At 43.4% G+C, this 19,109-nt stretch overlaps 1 protein-coding gene across 1 annotated transcript; it reads right to left on the bottom strand.

Annotated features, from left to right (window-relative positions):
* Positions 1–1,634: 1,634 nt before the first annotated feature.
* On the bottom strand, positions 1,635–18,726 carry LOC118090130 (leukocyte elastase inhibitor-like). Its single transcript, XM_060278242.1, has 7 exons — positions 18,654–18,726; positions 12,270–12,454; positions 6,790–6,933; positions 6,478–6,595; positions 5,154–5,272; positions 3,014–3,208; positions 1,635–2,027 (listed from the first exon to the last, which is right to left on the bottom strand). The coding sequence occupies exons 1-7, from the start codon at positions 18,724–18,726 to the stop codon at positions 1,635–1,637; spliced, it is 1,227 nt and encodes a 408-aa protein (XP_060134225.1).
* Between the last annotated feature and the right edge of the window lie 383 nt (positions 18,727–19,109).

The following is a 19,109-nucleotide window of genomic DNA, read 5'->3' on the forward strand; positions in this document are numbered from 1 at the left end:
GTCCTACTCAGAGTAGATCTATTGAATTTAGTGGACATGATTAAGGTAGGTTCATTAGTTTCAGTGGGTCTGCTCTGAGTGGGACTTAGTTGAATCCAACCACTGGCTCCCAACTGTTTAAATATGGTACCCTTTCCTCTCCACCACTTCAGATTAGATTGCCAAGCATGGGGTAATGAGAGATTAACTATTATGAGATAGGACTGTGAGTTGAGTTTAAATTCCTCAGAATTTGCTCAGAGGCATCCAGTTCTGTAGTTCTACCTGTGTGCTTTTTGTGCCTGGCTCTGGGTAAATTTTGGAGTTCTTAAACAAAGTAGACCTGAGAAGCTTGAGGTCTGCCCACTGTTGCCTTGAGCCATTTATTGGCCAGTTCCCATGACAGCACGATCAGATCTTCGTCCTGTTATTGTCCTTTCACTTAATGAATGTTTACTTGAAAATATACTTGGTCTTGCCTTCAACTGGTCTTCAACTGCAGTTCTTTACCTGTTCCCATAATGCAGAAAGGCAACCATATGTGAGAAAGTAGAGACCTTCTGATGTGCGTGTTAAGAAGAACATGTTTCTGCCTTGCAGGCTTAGATTTGAGTTGCATCCACTCCCATTTTTAAGGGCCATGTATGAATCAGACCTCTTACATACTGTTCTTTAGGGGTTTTTTTTTTATTCTAAAGGGAACCTCATTCTCTGAATGTGGATTCATATGTAGCCAAAATGGCACTGTACCCACACAATAGGGAGGAATCATACATACATAATACATCATTTTTATTTGTATGCCGTCTTTCCATACTTCAAATCATGCTCAAGGCTGCTTACAACATGAGAAAATACATAATTACAGCGTAACAAAAGTAGTCATAAACAATCAGTAAAACATCAAAGAATACACAACCAGGTCGAACACGTTGCACATAAATTATAAAATCTAAAATACAACAAATTAAGATCAGCAATAACCTCCCCCAACAAAAACCCCTAAACAACACCCCAGCCCAAGAGTGAGTTCAGCAGACTCAGTTTTTGTAGCTGGAGTCAACCAGGACCCCACCCTCCCAAGCCAGGTAGAAAAGACCTGGTAGAAAAGACCAGGTAGAAAAGACCAGGACTCAGCAGGTTTGGGGGAAACCAAAGATTTGCCTCAGTACCAAAAGAAAAAATAAAAGCATGGCTGGTCTTACTTGATATGCATCAACATGTTTGACTGAGTGAAACATACATCTTTGGAGACAAAATGACAACAATGTTTTATTTGAATGCTTGCTTTTATTAAGAATCAGTGGTACAGAAAAATGTTACTCACGTTCTTTTGGGTGGGGGGGATTTATGAGAAAAGTCTTGCACATGCAACAATTCTAATCTAGCTGACAAAGGTCACCCTAAAAGATTAGCAAAACTTCCAGCAGTTTTCAAAAGCTTTTTGCCAGCAGCCATATAAATATTAGCATATAAAAAGGGTTAAGGGGGGGATTTAGGATTTAGATGTTTTATTCTGGATTATGCTCTGCTAGGTTTCAAGCACTGTTATAAAAGGAATTCCTGACACCCAATGCCTCATGTTGTCTACCTCTCACTGTTCTGTAGCTGTGTTATGCTTATATCAGTTTTATTCCCAGCCACTAGAGTGCTACTTATTCTGGTCTAGCAAATTTGCCAAAGGCAATAAAGCTTTGGGTGCATTTGTGCAGGACAAAATACAAGAAAGGATGGTTAGCCAGAAATGCTTTTGGTTCCTGACGTGGACGCCTATCCCTTGGGCAAGCGGGGGCCTCTGCTTCTTCACTGCCCTCCTCGTCAATCTCGATAAAAGTATCATGGACAAGGTGAGTCAGAGCCACACCTTCTGTTGTGGTTGCGCCAGATAAATCCGCTTTCTCGGGATCAGTCAGAGGTGACAGGTCTAAGTATGCATTAACTTCCACGCTCTTTTCTAAGCTGAACTTAGGGATCACCACCTCAACTTCTTCTGGCTTCAGAATGCAGGACCAGTTGAGCAGTTGGTCGTAGCTAAGTCCGTCTTCCAGCTGGAGGTACAAACAAATGACAGTGATGTGATTGATGATACACTGATCAATAAAAGAAACCAGATTCAGATATCATTGTAAAATGAGCTTTTTGATAGGAAATAACCGCATGACATAAATTTGGCAACGAACATCGACACAAGAATATTGTCCTAGCACATTGTACCTCTAAATGTTTATTTTAATTGTTTCATACTGAGGGGCTGCTCATACAAGGGTAAAATTTACGAACAGTCAAATGTGACATTTCTAGAGTCTCAAAGTTGGTGGGACCAGTTTGTGATTCCCTGGTTGTGCTGGGTCCATTTACCTCAGACCACAGCTAAATTGTCCAGAAGAGAGACTGTGTATTGGAGTTGGGAGCAGGGGTGGCACAGCAGGGGTACCACAGTCAGAGGGTGGCAAAAGTAAAAGAATTTGATAACCAAACAGCAGCCAACTTGGGAGGGTTCACACTGACTGCAGTTGGAAGTGTAGGAAATGTGTAACAGGAACTCAGTGACCACAGCTCAGTGATAGTGCTTGCCCTTTGGGTGTAAAAGCTCTCAATTTCAATCCTTGGCATCTCCAGTATAGTATATGATGCATTTGAAACACTGCCACGCTAGAGTAGGCAATGCTGGATAAATCACCTGGCCTGGTTGAAGGCAGTTTTACATAGGTGAGGTCCAATGAAGTGCTTCCGCTAGTGCAAGGACCTCTGTTTCTGCAACTGAACCTCTCTTCCCTCTCCTCCTTTGTGCAATCCAAAGTCCTTGCACTAGTGGAAGCACTTCACTGATGCCAACCTATGTTCCCAACGCCCAAACTTGAACCATAAACTGCTGGCAAGCAATAGTGATCCTCTGGATTGCCAAGCCTAGCAGAAAAATGAGGGGCTTTGCTTTTTTGCTTTTGTCAGCACTACAAGCAACTTCAGTTTCAGAACCTATTTGCAAAGGAGATGTTAGCCCTATGGGAAGGGGGAGGAATCACCAGAATGTTACCTGTTGAAGAGATTCAGGGTCACAGTCTCTGGGCAGCAATATGAACAAACTCAGCTCATTGTTTCTGTAGGGAATCTCAAGCACCTGCACACCACATTCCTCAATTGTGCCGATATTATACTGGCCCTTCCGGTACATCAGCTGCACATTTGTGCAAATGTCCTGTGAGAAATATGAAGGAAAACAGAAAGTCAACTCATCTCTATGCTCTGTGGATTAGTTTTGTTCTTGTCAGTAACGGATCTGCAGAAAACTCTGAAATGACAGGTTAACCAATTCAGACACATCTAAAATCCTTTTAGAGTTTCAAAACACCTGTTTGGCTCAAGATGCTGACAAATTCGAATCATGGGCACCCATTAAAATTTCAAAACACCAGTCACATAATAAGTTATAATCACAAGCAACAATTGCCCGGTCTCCCAATGCATGTTCTTGTTCTTAGTTTAGTGGGGTGGGGTGGGGTGGGGGGAAACAACAACTGAAATGTTTTTAAATGATGACTTGTATGGTCATAAATGAATACAATCAGGGCTGTCTCTAGGCCCGGGTCCGATGGCGCGGGGCACCAGGCGCCAGGCCACCAGAGGCGCCGCTGCTCCCGCTGCGCCTGCTGAGAGGCGCGGCAGATGCAGCCCTAGGCGCGCCTCTCAGCTGTTCAGGCCGCTCTCCCGAGGCGTGCGGGCCTGGGGCCGCCTCTGCCGCGCGCATGGGCGTCACAACAGGGGGCGGCCAGGCTGGATGGTGCAGGGCGCTGGCCCTCCAGGCGGCAGCCGCGCTGCATGCTGCACGCTGCGCCTGCCCGCCCGCCGCGCTGGGAAACGGGGCGGGGGGACGCCGGAGGGATCCGTCGCGCCAGGGTGCCAGGCATGCTTAAGACGGCCCTGAATACAATCCCTCTCTAATATAAAACTTTAGAACAGGGGGTTCCCAAATTGTGGTTCAGTGGTCTGCAGAATATCTGTAAAAACTGTACAACATTGAGCACAGACCAATGAATGCAATAGATACAAGAGGCAGAAAAATCAATAAGTGGCCCACCAAGACCCTCTGTGATTTTCAAGTGGTCTGTGGGAGAAAAAGTACAGGAACTACTCTTCTAGAACATAGACCCATCCAATTAAGTTGATTGGCGGTAGTATCGAGAGAAATTTCTTAAATATTTATTCATATACCACATTACTAAATTGACAGACATCATTGTCTCGCAATGATAGGACAGTCACTATTTTATATGGTGTTTTAAAAGAAGTGGACCAAGATCAAGGAAGATAGGTCTACCTGTGGCTTTTAGCCATCATAACTAAACATGTAAACTTCATGTTCAGAAGCAATGGAGATTTGAGTAACGTGGAACGGAACCAGTGTTTCCCTCCAGATGTTGTGAACTACAACTCCTATCATCCCTGACTGTCTGAGGTCACTGGGAGTTGAGAATCAAACAGAATCTGGAAAGCGCCATGTTGGCTACCCCTGTACTAGAGATAAACAACAGAGGCCGACTGTTATGAAGAAAAGGCCACACAGATGTTGTGCAACCAACAAGAATTTTACAAGAGCCTTACAGAGAAAAGGGACATACAGAAGGGAGTTGCTGGCAATAGAAACTGAAACTGCGAGCGCAGCTTAGGAGCTGACACAGGCACTTTGTAAAATGGTGGGCTAGGATGGTTAATACATTGTGGCCTTCACCACCAAGATCTGCTTATGACTTGGTCTAGAAACAAGGACATTTTAAAGTTCTTGCACCCTCCTTTGTTCACTTGTTCTCTTGTTTAAAAACAAAAGAATTCTGCAGAGCTAGAAAATCCCAGAAAACAATATAGAACCAGCTTTATATTCTCCTTCCCAACTCATATGATCAACAAAGAAAGTGGTGCTTGAATCTTCTTTGAAACCAGGTCGAGCAGTTTATGTTGCATTATTCCTATGTAGCTCATAAAGATCCCGTTATTCCAACAAAGCTTGAGTAACCTTTGAAAAGTACCTGAAACCAGCAATGATGCACATAAACACAATTTCTTAGAGTCCTCTTCTTGCTCTGAAAACGTTTAGAGCATAAGGAAATACAAAGCTCTAGGTATATTTCTGGAACGGGTATATTTCTGGAACTTACCTCAGTCAAGTAGAATCTATCTACTCTGGTGAGTTCTTTGTCAAATTTCACATCCCATTGCCCTTTAAAGTAGAGAGCGTTCACGTGCAGAAGTTGAGCGAGACAATCAAAGCTGTCCTTCGGGAGAAGATCCTGGATTTTACCTTTAAAACAACATTAGGAGTAAGGCCTTCTGTAGTTTATTTGTAGTACAGGAAGGAAGACTCACATTCATCCATTGTTACCAAGGATGAGTCAGCCATGTCTGTTGTCTCCTTGCCAGATGTTTACAATGGGATCATGTCCATACCATACATTAAAGCATGCAGATTTAAAAGAGATTTGGAAAGGGCACATGGTGAGGAGGAGAGGGGGAAAGTCCTATTGCATCACAGAAAGCATTGTGCCTGCTTCTGCCAGCACAACTATTTAGTCGAATATGGATGTGACCTTGCACTGCGACCTCTTTGAGGCAAGGACCTATCTATTTGCTTACGTCACCCTGTAAAGTGTCCTGTACATTGATGGTGCTACATACCGTAAATAATAAATACGAGAAGGCCTCTGGATATTTACCCATTAATAATTAAAAGAAGGTTTCAGTCTGGAAAAGACATCATGCCCAGCCATAAACCAATGGGATTGTGGGAAACATTAATGTCTTCAGGAAGAGACAATCATTTAAGGGAAACAAAACCTGCAAACTTGAATTTCTTTTTATTGCTAATATACAAAGTATACTAACTAGGCAAATGGTTGCTGCTACATTAACTGTAGTGTGTGCTAATACACTTAGCCTCAAAGGGATGGCGTCAGATCACAAGTAATTCATACTATTGCACGCCACCCCAGTCTCCGAGTGGTGCAAGATTCCAGGGGTTCCAGGCACTTATCCAGGGTTCGAGTTTTCTCAGAATGAGGGACAGCGGAGACTGTAGTGCCTTTATGGTCTATGGTTTATTTACATACATATACAACCTGAGCCTGCGATGGAGGGGTTCATAGCATTGACACCCCAAGGGAGCCTTACTTCCCCCATAGTAGCAGTATTGGATTAAAACAGAAATCAGGCATGTCTGTCTCTGTGGCTTCCCAGCCACCTGCTTCTAACTTCTAGCTAACATAACTCCTCCCCTCTCAACTCTGGCCTTTGTCTTTCTAACACCCATTTGCTGTCTGGCACAGAATCACTTCCTTTGTTATTTTAGCAGTCCATACTTTGGCTATTACTTCACCAGGAAGCTAGCCTAGCTATTCCAAGAGTTTGAATCCTAGATGTTAACACTTGCTGGATCCAGGAATGAGAGGGGTCTTGCGGGCATACAGCTTACTCCCCCACCCCCCGAAAAAAAAAACTTCATAATAATACCATGTGTCTGGACTTCAACCCAAAGGTTTATCAGCCTCCGTACTTCTTCTGGGGCATTGTAAATGTCAGCTCCATCCACCTCGGTCAAGTACAGTTTCAGAGCACAGTACAGGAATTTCTGTATGAAAACAGGAATAATTATTTAGCACATTACTGAAAGTTCTGTCTCTGTGTCTAGAATTAAGCAGCTAACAACAAGCATCAATTTATCCAGGTTTAGCAAACCAGCTAAAGCATTTGTACCAAACTGTTTTGGAGATATGACGCTACTCTTTGAACGCTGGACCGTATAATGAGCAGTTCAGAAATTACCTGAAGGAAAGCAATGGACTGGTCTCCATAGAGCCGGTTGGCGAAGCTCAGCTCATAGTTGGTGCTGGGCTTATTGAGTTCTGCAAGGATTCTGTGGAAAGCAGTATGGACTGCTGTGAGTTTCTCACACTCATAATCAGGCACCTTCAAGGAACAAAACTAATATCATTATATCATACATCTAAACATCTGAGCTCTGTGTGTTCATCACTTGATTAATTGGACATGTGACTGAGCCCTAAATGTAGTTATGTAGTTAGTTGTGCTTTTTATAATTGTGCTATTTTTGTAACCTGCCCTGGGACCATTTTATGAAAGCAGGGCAGGTTACAAAAATATTGTAATTATATTGTAATTATAAGAAGTACAAATGATCGAAATCATAAAATTAAACCACAAAACTATAAAAACCAGAAAGCTATAAGTAGTTATATAAAAAAATAAAGTAAAAATAACCTTGCAAGGGTTTACTCTGTATTGCTGATGGGGAAGAGTGATTTGCTTAAGGCTATCTGGTGGGTTCATAGCCATCCTTTGAAATTTGCACTTATTTGAATTTTGTGATGCATTTCTCCAATTAAAGATTGTATACAAAAAATGCATATATTAGGGGAAATTGTGCATAAAAATGAACATATAGGTGAATATAGCATATAAATGCATTGTAATAGGAGAAATTGCTTGCAAAGATGCATATAGAGTATCAGTCGAAACTGCATGCAAAGATAACAAACTTTTTATAAAAGAATGGAAATGAATATTTACAGATAAATTGTAAACAGATAAAAACATTAGCAGGATTAATGTAATAACCTGCAAATTTACAAGAATATATATTTACAGTAGATAAATAAATGAGCAAGTTAAATGAACCTGGATATACAGAAGATATTAAAAAATTAATTTAACCAACCGCAGAAAGAGGGGGAAGGAAGTCAAAATTTGGAAATGTTAAATTGATTGTAAAACTAATGAAATGTATAAATTTGAAAAATATAAATAAAAAACTAAAAAAACTGCATGCAAAGATGTGTTTATTAGGAGAAATTTGCACTAAAATGTTGAAGTTACAGGCAGGTAGCCGTGTTGGTCTGAGTCGAAGCAAAATAAAAAAATTCCTTCAGTAGCACCTTAAAGACCAACTAAGTTTATATTTTGGTATGAGCTTTCGTGTGCATGCACACGAAAGCTCATACCAAAATATAAACTTAGTTGGTCTTTAAGGTGCTACTGAAGGAATTTTTTTATTTTAAAATGTTGAAGAATTTTATGAGGATTTTTTAATCTATAAAATGCATTTTTTCGCAGAAATGTGGGGAACTGAATTGAAGATTGGAAAAATGAGAAGCTGGGAGAACTGAAATTGACTCACCCTTCCACCCGTACTTCTGAGTAAACATGCTAGGATTGCGCTGTTAGAAGCTACACACAATATCAAGTCTTACTACATAGCTGCCAAGTTATCCCTTTTTTAAAGGGATTTTCCCTTATGCTGAATAGGCTTCCTCGCGAGAAAAGGGAAAACTTGGCAGCTATGTTACTAGCTCTTACAGCTTAACTAATTCTCTTACATTTCCCAATTCAGGTCCATTACCTCCTGATGAGGACAACATGGAGATTCGGGTCTCTGCCTGCTGTCTGTAGGACTGCCACGTGGAGCTGCTCCTAGACGCAACCCCTCTTTAATATCGTGAGAGCGAAGGCCCTAAAATGAAACCGATGCACTGCTGTGTTCAGTGGAATGTCAAATGGCGTCCATTTAATGTTGTATGGCAAAACAAACTATTAAGCAGTGTGCAGAGGCCCTTCCCAAGAAAACACAGAGCCAGTTGATGCATTGGCAGTTGATGCATTCTCCCCTTCATAGGAATCATCTCTTCTCAATAGATCCCTTGACACATTCTAATTAATGCATGCTCCACACCAATTGGAATTGTTTGAGAGAGAGTGGAGAAGAGTGTGGTAGCCCAACCCCTGTCACTGCCCTCCATAAATCAGATGAATAACTTCTGAAATGTGTGAACCCTCTACTTATAGATTTCAACAGCACCATAGCTTTTCCTGCCACTGTCTGCTTATCTTTCCATTTCCCTTTCCCACATAGCAGAACATCCCCATCCTTATCTTGTTGCAAAGTTGTAGAGAACTCCCTTCTCTGGTCAACCTCTTCTTGCCACAGTTCCCTTTCTCCTGCGTCCTTTGCTTTTTCTGTATCCACTTTTCTTTTAAATATCTCTTTCTACATCTATTGCCTTCGGTTTTTCTGACTGTAGCCTGCCAGCTCCTCAAATGTATCCCCAGTCCTAAACATCTGCTGCATGTGATTTCCCCCCCAACTAAACTGGCAACATTCCCTTCCCTCCTATATTTGATATAACATTTGTATACTGCTTTTCCAGCAACCAGTTTAGCTCAAAGCGACTCGCAATACAGTGGTCCCTCGACTTACGAATTTAATCTGTTCCGAAAGCACATTCGTAGGTCGAAAAATTTGTAAGTAGAAAAAGCGGTTTCCCATAGGAAAGCATTGGAAACGGAAAAATTTGTAAGTCGAGTAAACCGCATCTAAAATTCGTAAGTCGAGAAAACCCCATCTAAACCGCTAAACTGTTTTCCTTTCGGATGTAAAAAAAAAGTAAGTGTGCGGCCATTTTTTTCATTCATAACTCGAAATTTCATAAGTTGAGTACTTTGCAAGTCGAGGGACCACTGTAATCACAATAGCATTAAAAAAATTAACATTGCAATCACTGTATCTAGCACAATAGCATAAAAATAAAGCAAACGGCAGCAAAAAGTTCATCGAAACAATTATATAATAGTTATCAATTGACTCTGCGTTGCTTGTTTCCCAAACTACTGAATACTTTGAGCTACTGGTAATTCAGCCAGTGTGAGGCTTCACAGCCACAAGCAAAATAAAGGAAAGTTAAATAAAGAAATACCACTGTTGGAGAGGTACGAAAATATAAAGGAGTTCTTAGTCTGTCTTCCAAGCGACCATAGCTTCCTCTTGTCCCGAAATATCTTCTCCGTACTGGAGCTCCACACTCTTTAAGTTCATCCCAGTGAAGGATCTGGAATGGAATTGTAAGAGATCTTCAGTCATGAAAGTAAACAGTGAGACAATACTAGATAGTTTATTATTTGTGGGAAAGATAAAATGTGAACCCAAATCCATACAGAGGAGATATTATTCTTTCCCCTAAATAAGGATTCTTCCAAACAAGCATATACATGGGTGCTTTTCTCTGAGACTATGGAAGAATTGGCTCATGCTACAGGGAGATACAGGTCAACCTCCCTGCTTTTGCTCCTTAGAAACTTTATTGAGCCCCCCTGCACCCCATACTGAGTGACACCCTATATATCTCTGGTGTTTTGTATGTGGCTCAAGCTTATCCACAAATATATTTAGCCTCACTCTTTCCAGGCACAGTTCTGCACTTAAAAATTCTGTCCTAGCTCCCCCCTCTCTTTTTTGCTCCAGAGCTTTCCCCGTGAAAACCCACTCCTTACTGCTGAATCAGAGCAAACAACTATTTGGGTTTTCTGTGCATTGCCACTTGCTCCAATTCAGCAGTAAAGAGCAGGAATTCACGGGAAATGCTCTGGAGGGGGGGGGAGTAGGGGCACTCGGGTACGGAGCTTTAAGGTACAGACCATGTATGGAAAGCATGGAGAAAAGTAAGCGTGGATAAGCCCTCAGTGTGGGAACGGTCAATATAATGTCCATCTGTCAGGAGGTCAGCATTTCCCTTTGGCTCTTTGCCACAGCAACATGCTTCCTGCCTTGCTGTGTTTGGCTTCTTGACTCCTGGCTCTCTGACCCTCTGACCCTTGGCTTCCTGATTCCTGGCTTCTGGACTCCTGTTCCTGCTCCCACCCCGACATCTTGCCCCCAGTCCCGACGTCCTCAGCTGACCACCTGTAAACCGGACTGTGATACCTACAGCTGTTGTTATATTATAGCAGGCATCCCCAAACTTCGGCCCTCCAGATGTTTTGGACTACAATTCCCATCTTCCCCGACCACTGGTCCTGTTAGCTAGGGATCACGGGAGTTGTAGGCCAAAACATATGGAGGGCTGCAGTTTGGGGGTGCCTGTATTATAGCTTGCATCATCCCTGACCATTGTCCATGTTGACTAGGTCTGATGCAAGTTGGAGTCCAACAATATTGGCTATCCTTGATTTAGTGGCTTGCGCATTTTTCAAGTCTGGTTTAGACCATTCATAATAAGATTCTTTGTATAGACAATCAAGCCATTGAACAAAACAATATGTGTTTTTATTAGGTCTTTCTTCTAATATCTTCATTTTCTAACTGATATCCCTATCCCCACCACCTTGCAGCCTGAAGCAGCACAATCCAGGAGGTCTGTCCCATTATACTGAATATTTTGATCTCCTCTTCCTTGGATTTCAATTAATCTTCTAACAGTAGAAGCTGTAAAGTATACTGTTTCATAAGAACTCAGAGTGACTAACATATATGGTTTTCCTAAACTAGCTTAGCTTACTAGTGGGGCTGTGTCATGTGTATTCAGACCAGTTGCTGACTTGCTCTACTTGGAATTATGCAATTGCTCATTCACGTCAACAATACACTTGAATGTAGCAAGACTAGAAATGTAGGAAGATGCCTTGTTCTGAGTCAAGATTGTCCATCTACCGGTATCCCAGTGTTGTCTACCCTGCCTGACAGTTGTTCTCCAGGATCTCAAGCAGACCTCTTACTTTTACCTTCCACCTTATCCTTTTAAGATGGAGACTTTCTGCGTGCAATAGCTATAGCTATGGCTACTCTCCAAAGACTGGATATAATGGGTGAATATTACAATATTACAAACAGGATGTTATTGTTGTTGTGAAATCTCCCCTCACCTGGTGTTCTCCAGATGTTTTGGATGACAAAACATGGCTGGAGTCTGATGGAAGTTGAAGTCCAAAATATCTGGAGGGTGCAAGGTTGGGGGCAGCTAGCTTAGAGTGTTGGAAAACGTATCTCTAGTGCATAATCTAAAGTGAAATTGCTTGTGCATATATAGAATCATAGGATTGTAGAGTTGGAAGTGACCACCAGGGCCATGCAGTCCACCCCTTGCAATGCAGCAATCCTTCACCCAACATGGGGCTCGAACCCATGACTCTGAGATCAAGAGTCACGTGCTCTACCAACTGAGCTATCCTCTTTTTAAATGTATGTTTTTAAAATTGTGTACATCACCTGGAGCAATATTTGTGGAAGGCAATTAAGAAATAAATAGCTACTACTGCTAAATAGCTACTACTATAAATCTGGGGCACCTACTCATTCACTTTTTCAAACATTGTTAGGTTGTGGGTTGTTTTTAATGTAATAATATATATTGGGAAGAAAAAGATGTACAGTACAACTTACAAGGCAATCAATACACTAAAGTGGCACATGTAAGACTTCCTATAGACTTCCTAAGGTTGTGGTAGTGGATACATACCTTTTCCAAATGAGCTGCAGTATCACAACCAGATGCATAGAAGAGCAGGCCAACTGCCGCTGTGAGATTCACGGGAGAAAATAGGACATTTTCACATGGGTGCTCATGGACCAGCCTGTGGTAAAAGTCTATGGCAAATTTAGCATTTGCTTCACTGAGGGTGGTCATTGTGAAATCTGAAAGCTCTGAAAAAAGAAGAGAAATAAGAAGAATAGGAACCACAGAAAGAGCATCTGTGGCTTCTGAATTGCATCTCTTTGTAAGGTTCCACTGCATGAAGATTTGAAAAAAGAAGCCCCACTAAATTTCTTACATGTTACATATACCCACTGAAAAATTACAGATTACCAATTGCAGCCAAGCACCAGGTTATGCAAACAACCAGAATCAAGAGGTACAGCATTTCCTGAACTCAGAATGCAGATGTGGGAATTGAATGGCTGGATGCAGACATCCAAGAAACACTCTCCCAGCATGTAGGAAATCAGCAGGATGGGGAGAAAATTCTAACATATTTGTTTGCTTTCTGTCCGGGGGGGGGGGGACTTTAACAGGAAGTAGTAGTACCGTTAAGGAATAGCTCTACCATTTGAGAGTTGATGGAGCATGGAACATGGATAAATAACTTTTTTTTCAGCCCAAGAGTCACTTTCTCCCATGGGCAACCTTCCAGGGGCCACATACCAGCAGCGGCCAGGGCCAGGCATTTCAACCAGGCAAGAGCAGATCTATGAAGCCATTTGGCCTAGGAAAGGTTGTGGCCTGGGAAAGCCAGCCAGCCAGACCTGGAGGTCACGGGGGGTGCAGTAAAAGCAGTACTAGGGTTAGCATAATCTCCTTCTCCAAAATGCCAGACACGAGGCATGTTAGCAATGATCATTTCCCCCACCCATTTCTTTAGCAACTTCTATTTTTGCAAAGCCCCTTAACTTAATCCAAAATTTCAATCACCCCCGAAAAGGATAGACATTTACCTTGCCTTCAAGGAGTCTAATGGAGAGTGATGTGTGTTCCTATGGACCGGGGTCATTTATAATGATCCTCTTCCACCTCCACTGGCACAGATCTAGCTTGCATCTACAAATCTTTAAGGAAGTATAGAAATTTAATCTGACTAATTATGCTGGTGTAAGAGGCATAAAATAAATTTTGTTCATTGATGGTAATACTTGGTAATAATCACCATCACTGAATCTTATTTAGAGCACGGAACAGACAGGTATAAAGTTAACAATCATGCATGGTGCATCTATAACTCACGCACAGAAGCCTTACACTCCAACAATTTGAAAGCATTAAAAACAACCACAAATCAATTTCATGAAACTATTCTTTAATGTCTGCAAGTGATTCAGTGGTGGCATTCACAATTAATGTGGCTGACGTAGTGATTGTCACATTTTTGATCTTCTGGTCATTCTTTCCTCATTGCCTTTATTCCATGGAACTCCTATGCATATTATAGAGAATGGATGGGGAAATTGTAGTCCTCCTGATGTTGTTGGATTACATCTCCCATCGTTCTTGATCATAGTCCAAGCTGACCGGGGCTGGTGGAAGCTGAGAGTTCAACAACCTCTTCCTCATGCCTTTTCTAGGGGGGGGGGTAGGGAAATTGATCAAGCTGGTTAGCTGGATCCTCATTTCCTGCCTCCACTTGGGCCAAGTTCGAGGTGTAGGTGGGGCTTCTCACTTTTCAATCCCCTGATGTCACAATGATATCAGGTAACCTGCTTTTAATAGTGCTGTGCACTGGGTTTTGCAAAGCTCAGTGACCAGTTGATCAATGGGGCTTTTTTGCACCGTGCTGTGCAAAAAAGTTCACCTGACTTCATTCAAATTTGACATGTGTGGGCAGGGAATATAAGGAACGAGCCTACCTTTGTTTTGCAAGCCCTGAAAATCAGCTGGTTGTCAGTGCTTTCAAAGAACTGTATACTACACTATGGAAGGCCAAGCAACTAATCATTGTGCTGGGGTCGGGTGATGATGTTTCTATTTTGCTTAGTGTATGTGGGCTTTTTGTTTGTGTAGCTTCTCTGCTGTTCGCTTGCGTTCCTTTGGTGGTGAGAGATGTTGGGGTTGGCCTAGGATATGGTTGTTCATTTGTGGTTGGCTGTAGTGTTCTTTGTTTTGTGTGTGAGTGGGGTGGGTGGGTGTTTTGGGTCATGGGCTTAGCCATATTGATTTGTATGCTGTTGGTGGATTTTTGTCGTTGTCTTGTTGGGCTATGTATGTGATAAAGGGGAACCATACCGGGATGAAGCCACCTTCTTCTATTTGTCCCCGTGTCAGTTTTAGCTTATTGGTTAATTTTTCTAGTAAGGCTGTTTCCCATACTATTTGTTACCATTGGTCCATGCTTACTCCTCTACCTCTTTCCCCCTTTTCTTCCCAATGTCTCAACAAATGAAACTGATTTGTAAAGATGTTACAAGAGACATTGCTAAAAAAAACACACACTAATCATTGTGCTTGCAAAATGCTGTGCACAGGCCTTTGCAGGAGCTGATGATCAGAGATGCCTGCAAAACCCCTTTCTGTGTGCTCCACACCTGACCTCATATAGCATCGTATGTGATGTTAGGTGCAAGACAGGTGCACATGGCTTGGCCAAAATAGCTGTACAGAACATCACCAGTGTTTCACTGTAAGTGCATAGCATTGTGTAAAAAGCAGTTTCTGGAGCTTTCTAGGAACTGCTACAGGCTGTCTTGTGACTGCTGTTGTTTTACATTGTTACGCAACGCTAACGGCTTGATGCTGCACGCAGCATCACCCTTACGTGAAAAAAGGTGTAGGTGAAGATTGAGACTCAAGCACATCCATCACCTTCCCTAGATATTCTTGCCTCACATCTGAGGATTTGGAATAAGGGCGGCGCATTGCCAACCCTCAAAACAAACAAACAAAGTAAAAAAAAAAAAACTCACCTTCTCTGAAAATTCGTTAGAATTTTGGCAGCCTAGTCTTGATCTCTCCTAATGTGTCCTACTCTGATACATTAACAGTAGAAGTCAGATGCTCCCTCAAAGGTTTTTCCATAACCAAAATTGCCTGCTGAGTGAGAACGTGTATGCAAGCCATGAACCGGGTAGTCCCTGGTTCAGATCCCACTGGAGTCAAGAACCCTTTGCATTTGGCAAACCACTATTATCTCATCCGCACCCCTCCCCACACTCACACATCTCTGCTGTGGATGTTATAGCAATAATTGCCTGTTGCCTGCAAGGCTATTGTAATGACTGGTAAGTCAATGTATGCAAAGTACTTTCACAGCCTGAAATTTGCCATATACAGATGCTAGATATTATCATCCTCAGAGTAGTTCTGTCTCCCCATTATGGGTGCAGTGCTACAGTGGCAACATGTACTAATAAGAGTATAAAAGTTGACGGGTGGCATAAGTGCCAAGTGGTAAAATGTTTGCCTTGCACAGATAATTAAAGGAAGTTTAGCATTTAGCCTGCTGGTTGGCTGATGTAACACAAGCTATGAAGACAAAAGTGGTGCACATGGCATTGTACTGTAGGGCCATGTAACTAAGCACTCAAAGATAACTAGGCATGGAGAGATAGAAATACCTCTGCTGGCAGATGAGAAATGGAGAGCTCTGTCCTTCTGCCAGCTTTTCTATTATTATGAAATGGGGGAGGGGGGGCAGACTCCCTGTAATCTCTGCATTCAGTGAAGTGTCCAAATTGGAGAAAACTCATATATTTCTGAATTTAGCAAAGGCTGGGATTTAGCACCAGCTAACTTCCTCATGAAGGGACGCGGGTGGCGCTGTGGTCTAAACCACTGAGCCTCTTGGGCTTGCTGATCAGAAGGTCAGCGGTTCGAATCCCCACAACGTGGTGAGCTCCCGTTGCTTGGTCCCAGCTCCTGCCAACCTAGCAGTTTGAAAGCACGCCCAAAAAGTGCAAGTAGATAAATAGGTACCACTCTGGTGCGAAGGTAAACGGTGTTTCCGTGTGCTGCTCTGGTTTCGGTGTTCCGTTGCACCAGAAGCGGGCTTAGTCATGCTGACCACATGACCCGGGAAAACTGTCTGCGGACAAACGCCGGCTCCCTCAGCCTGTAAAGCGAGATGAGCGCCGCAACCCCAGAGTCGTCTGTGACTGTAAACTGTCAGGGGTCCTTTACCCTTTTAACTTCCTCATGAGGCCAACTTGGTGCTGGTGGGTCATTGGAGAAACAGTGGTGCTGGCAGGCAGCCATTAGCCCCTCAATGGAAGGCATCAACCAGGCAGAAGGCCCTGCCAGGGACAGAGGGAGGTTGCCAGGATTAAAAGGAGGGAGTGACGTCACCGCAAGAAATGAGGGTGTCCCTTTGCAACAGAAGTTTTAGGAGCAGGGGTTTTTCTGGGAAGAAGGAGCAGGAAGTGGGCGGAATTCCATGCAGGGACTGAAGGGCAGCAGACATGCTGGCTGGCTAAAGGAGGCTTTTCACAGAGAGACACAGAGCTGGTACTTAGGATCCCTCCAAATCCAATGCTATGCTGCTGGAAAGGCCAAGCCCCTCTTGGGATGTAGATCCTGTGAACTCTGCCTCCTCCACAATTCTCAGGTGTACATTTGTTGAATAAACCATGTTTCTTAAAGACACTACAGTGGTACCTCAAGTTACAAACGCCTCAGGTTACAAACGCTTCAGGTTACAAACTCTGCTAACCTGGAAGAGTTACCTCGAGTTGAGAACTTTGCCCCAGGATGAGAACGGAAATTGTGTGTCGGCGGTGCAGCGGCAGCAAGAGGCCCCATTAGCAAAAGCATGCCTCTAGTTAAGAACAGTTTCCGGTTAAGAACGGACCTCTGGAACGAATTAAGTTCATAACTAGAGGTTTAAGGAGATGCAATTCATTGCGAATCTCTTACAAATTGACCTACAGTACACTTAGAGTATTAGTCAATGTCTGAGCAGTTTATAATAATTAAAGTCAAGCTCCTCTGAACAGACACATGTGCTCCTTTGTGAGTCCAGCGATTGCGATAAGAGATACGATTCTGCCCCTATTTCACAATGTATGCATTATAGCTAATGAGTTAAAGATGTATCTTCTCTCCCGACAATCTGGAGACGTATAGGTAAGCACATTTCAAAACGCAGGAGCAGATGCCATCAGCAGAAAATAGCACAGCTAAATAACAAAACAGGCACTGCGCTGCCTTGGTAGCATCATTGGAGGGTTTTTTGAAGTAGTTATCTCAGCAGGAACCTCACTATCTTAGAGGAGTTTTTACAATGTAGGGGTACATCTGAGGCTGAAGTGACTTCAAAAAGAAGATATAAATAGTGTCTTTCTCACGCAAGTCCCCCTGATGCATGCATGCAGCTAGCAATGTTCATTTGACCCATCTTCTTTAGAATCCAAGTGCCATAGGAGCCAACTCCTAGGGACCGATGTCCCTTTGCTCCCCCCACCATAAAATATTTGAGGGGGTCTGCCCCACCTCCAAAGTTGATGGGCATTGCCATTCAAAGGGTGTGCGTGCGGTGAGTCTTGCAATCAATTATGTGAAGCAGGGCTTACCTGCCCTCCCTCCTCCCCCCCCCAAAAAGATTGACACCTCTACCTAGAGCCAAAGGCAAGTCTCATCAGGCAGAAAACAAAATCAGAAAGCGAAGGTGCAACAAACTGAAGCAGCTTACACACAAGCCAAGTTCATTAGCAAAGCTAATGTTTCGGAGACTTCAAAGCTACAGAATCTTTGATATGCTGAGGATGTGCTGTTATGACACTGCTTGCCGAAAGTGGTTGTATCAACAGAACATTTGCGTGGACAGGCAGAGTCCCCCCAAACCCCCAGGCGACCCCCTGAGCGGAATAAAGACGCAAGACAACGTGCTATGGGATTCAAATTGGCCACAACTTTATTAAGATTCAGATGTAGGGAGACCTTGGCTCAGGCATTGGGCGTTATCCTTTCCAGTTCCCAGCCAGGGATCTGTGAGGCTTCGGGGTTATCTACATGTATGGGGCTTGGGGCTGGCTCTGGAGAACATATGTTCAAGCAGAGAGAGCCCGCCCCCTGTTTGCCGCCGCTGGAAGGGAGAAGCGATGATGCCTATTGGCATGGTCAAGGCTTCCCCCAATACCCCAATCTTGTTGCCACAAGGGGGGTGAGGTCTCCGCATCACGCCCTTCCCTCTAGGAAAATCGCCAAAGAATTCCGCCCAAGGCCTGACACTGCCAAAGGTGTGACATATTGCAACGGGAAAGGTGAAACCTGCCAATACAGGAAAATTCCTTTCCGAGAAAAGGTTAACCTGCAAAAGAACTTGAATGAGGGTGTGGAGGGTGGGAGAAGCTCTGGAACCAACTGGTGCTTGGAGGTAAGATTCAAATTCTATTGTGTGAGCCGGACAGTCCCTCCCCTTACCTGGCCACCCCCTGGCAACATCTCCCCAGGCAGGATAGGACGCTAGGCTCGGGTAGGCGGAGACCCCTGGCATCCTACCTAGGAAGGCGATGCCAGCCCCGAACTACCAGGGATCCGAACTGCCAGCCTTCTGGGATCAGGGGGCTGCGCGCGACCATGCAAAAGTCGCAGCATATTAAAGCCACAAAAACTCAAAGGTGTTGCTCTGGAGGAACAAAGCAAGGATTCCCGAAACCTAACAGTTAAAGCACTTTAATGCATTATATGTGCACATGCTAGTCTGGTTAGCCTATGCCCAGCACTAGCTATGGTTGCTACTGAGCACTAGTTAAAACACGGGGCTGTATAATGGACCAGGCACTGAGCACAAGAGTGCCTCCATCATTAGGTCCACCAGGTCACAGGGTGTACTGTACCAACTGCATTGTTGGAGGAGGAGGTGAAGGGGGGAGGGAG

Source organism: Zootoca vivipara, chromosome 8 (assembly GCF_963506605.1).
Source record: "Zootoca vivipara chromosome 8, rZooViv1.1, whole genome shotgun sequence".
NCBI lineage: Eukaryota > Metazoa > Chordata > Lepidosauria > Squamata > Lacertidae > Zootoca > Zootoca vivipara.

Bases quoted from the DNA above. Each gene is read 5' to 3' on its own strand.
- LOC118090130 (XM_060278242.1), bottom strand. From the start codon at position 18,726: ATGCCAGGGGTCTCCGCCTACCCGAGCCTAGCGTCCTATCCTGCCTGG. The intron at 12,455-18,653 runs GTAAGGGGAGGG...TTCTTTTTTCAG, and splicing joins TGTTGCCAGGGGGTGGCCAG to AGCTTTCAGATTTCACAATG. The intron at 2,028-3,013 runs GTAACATTCTGG...TTGTACCTCCAG, and splicing joins ACCCTGAATCTCTTCAACAG to CTGGAAGACGGACTTAGCTA.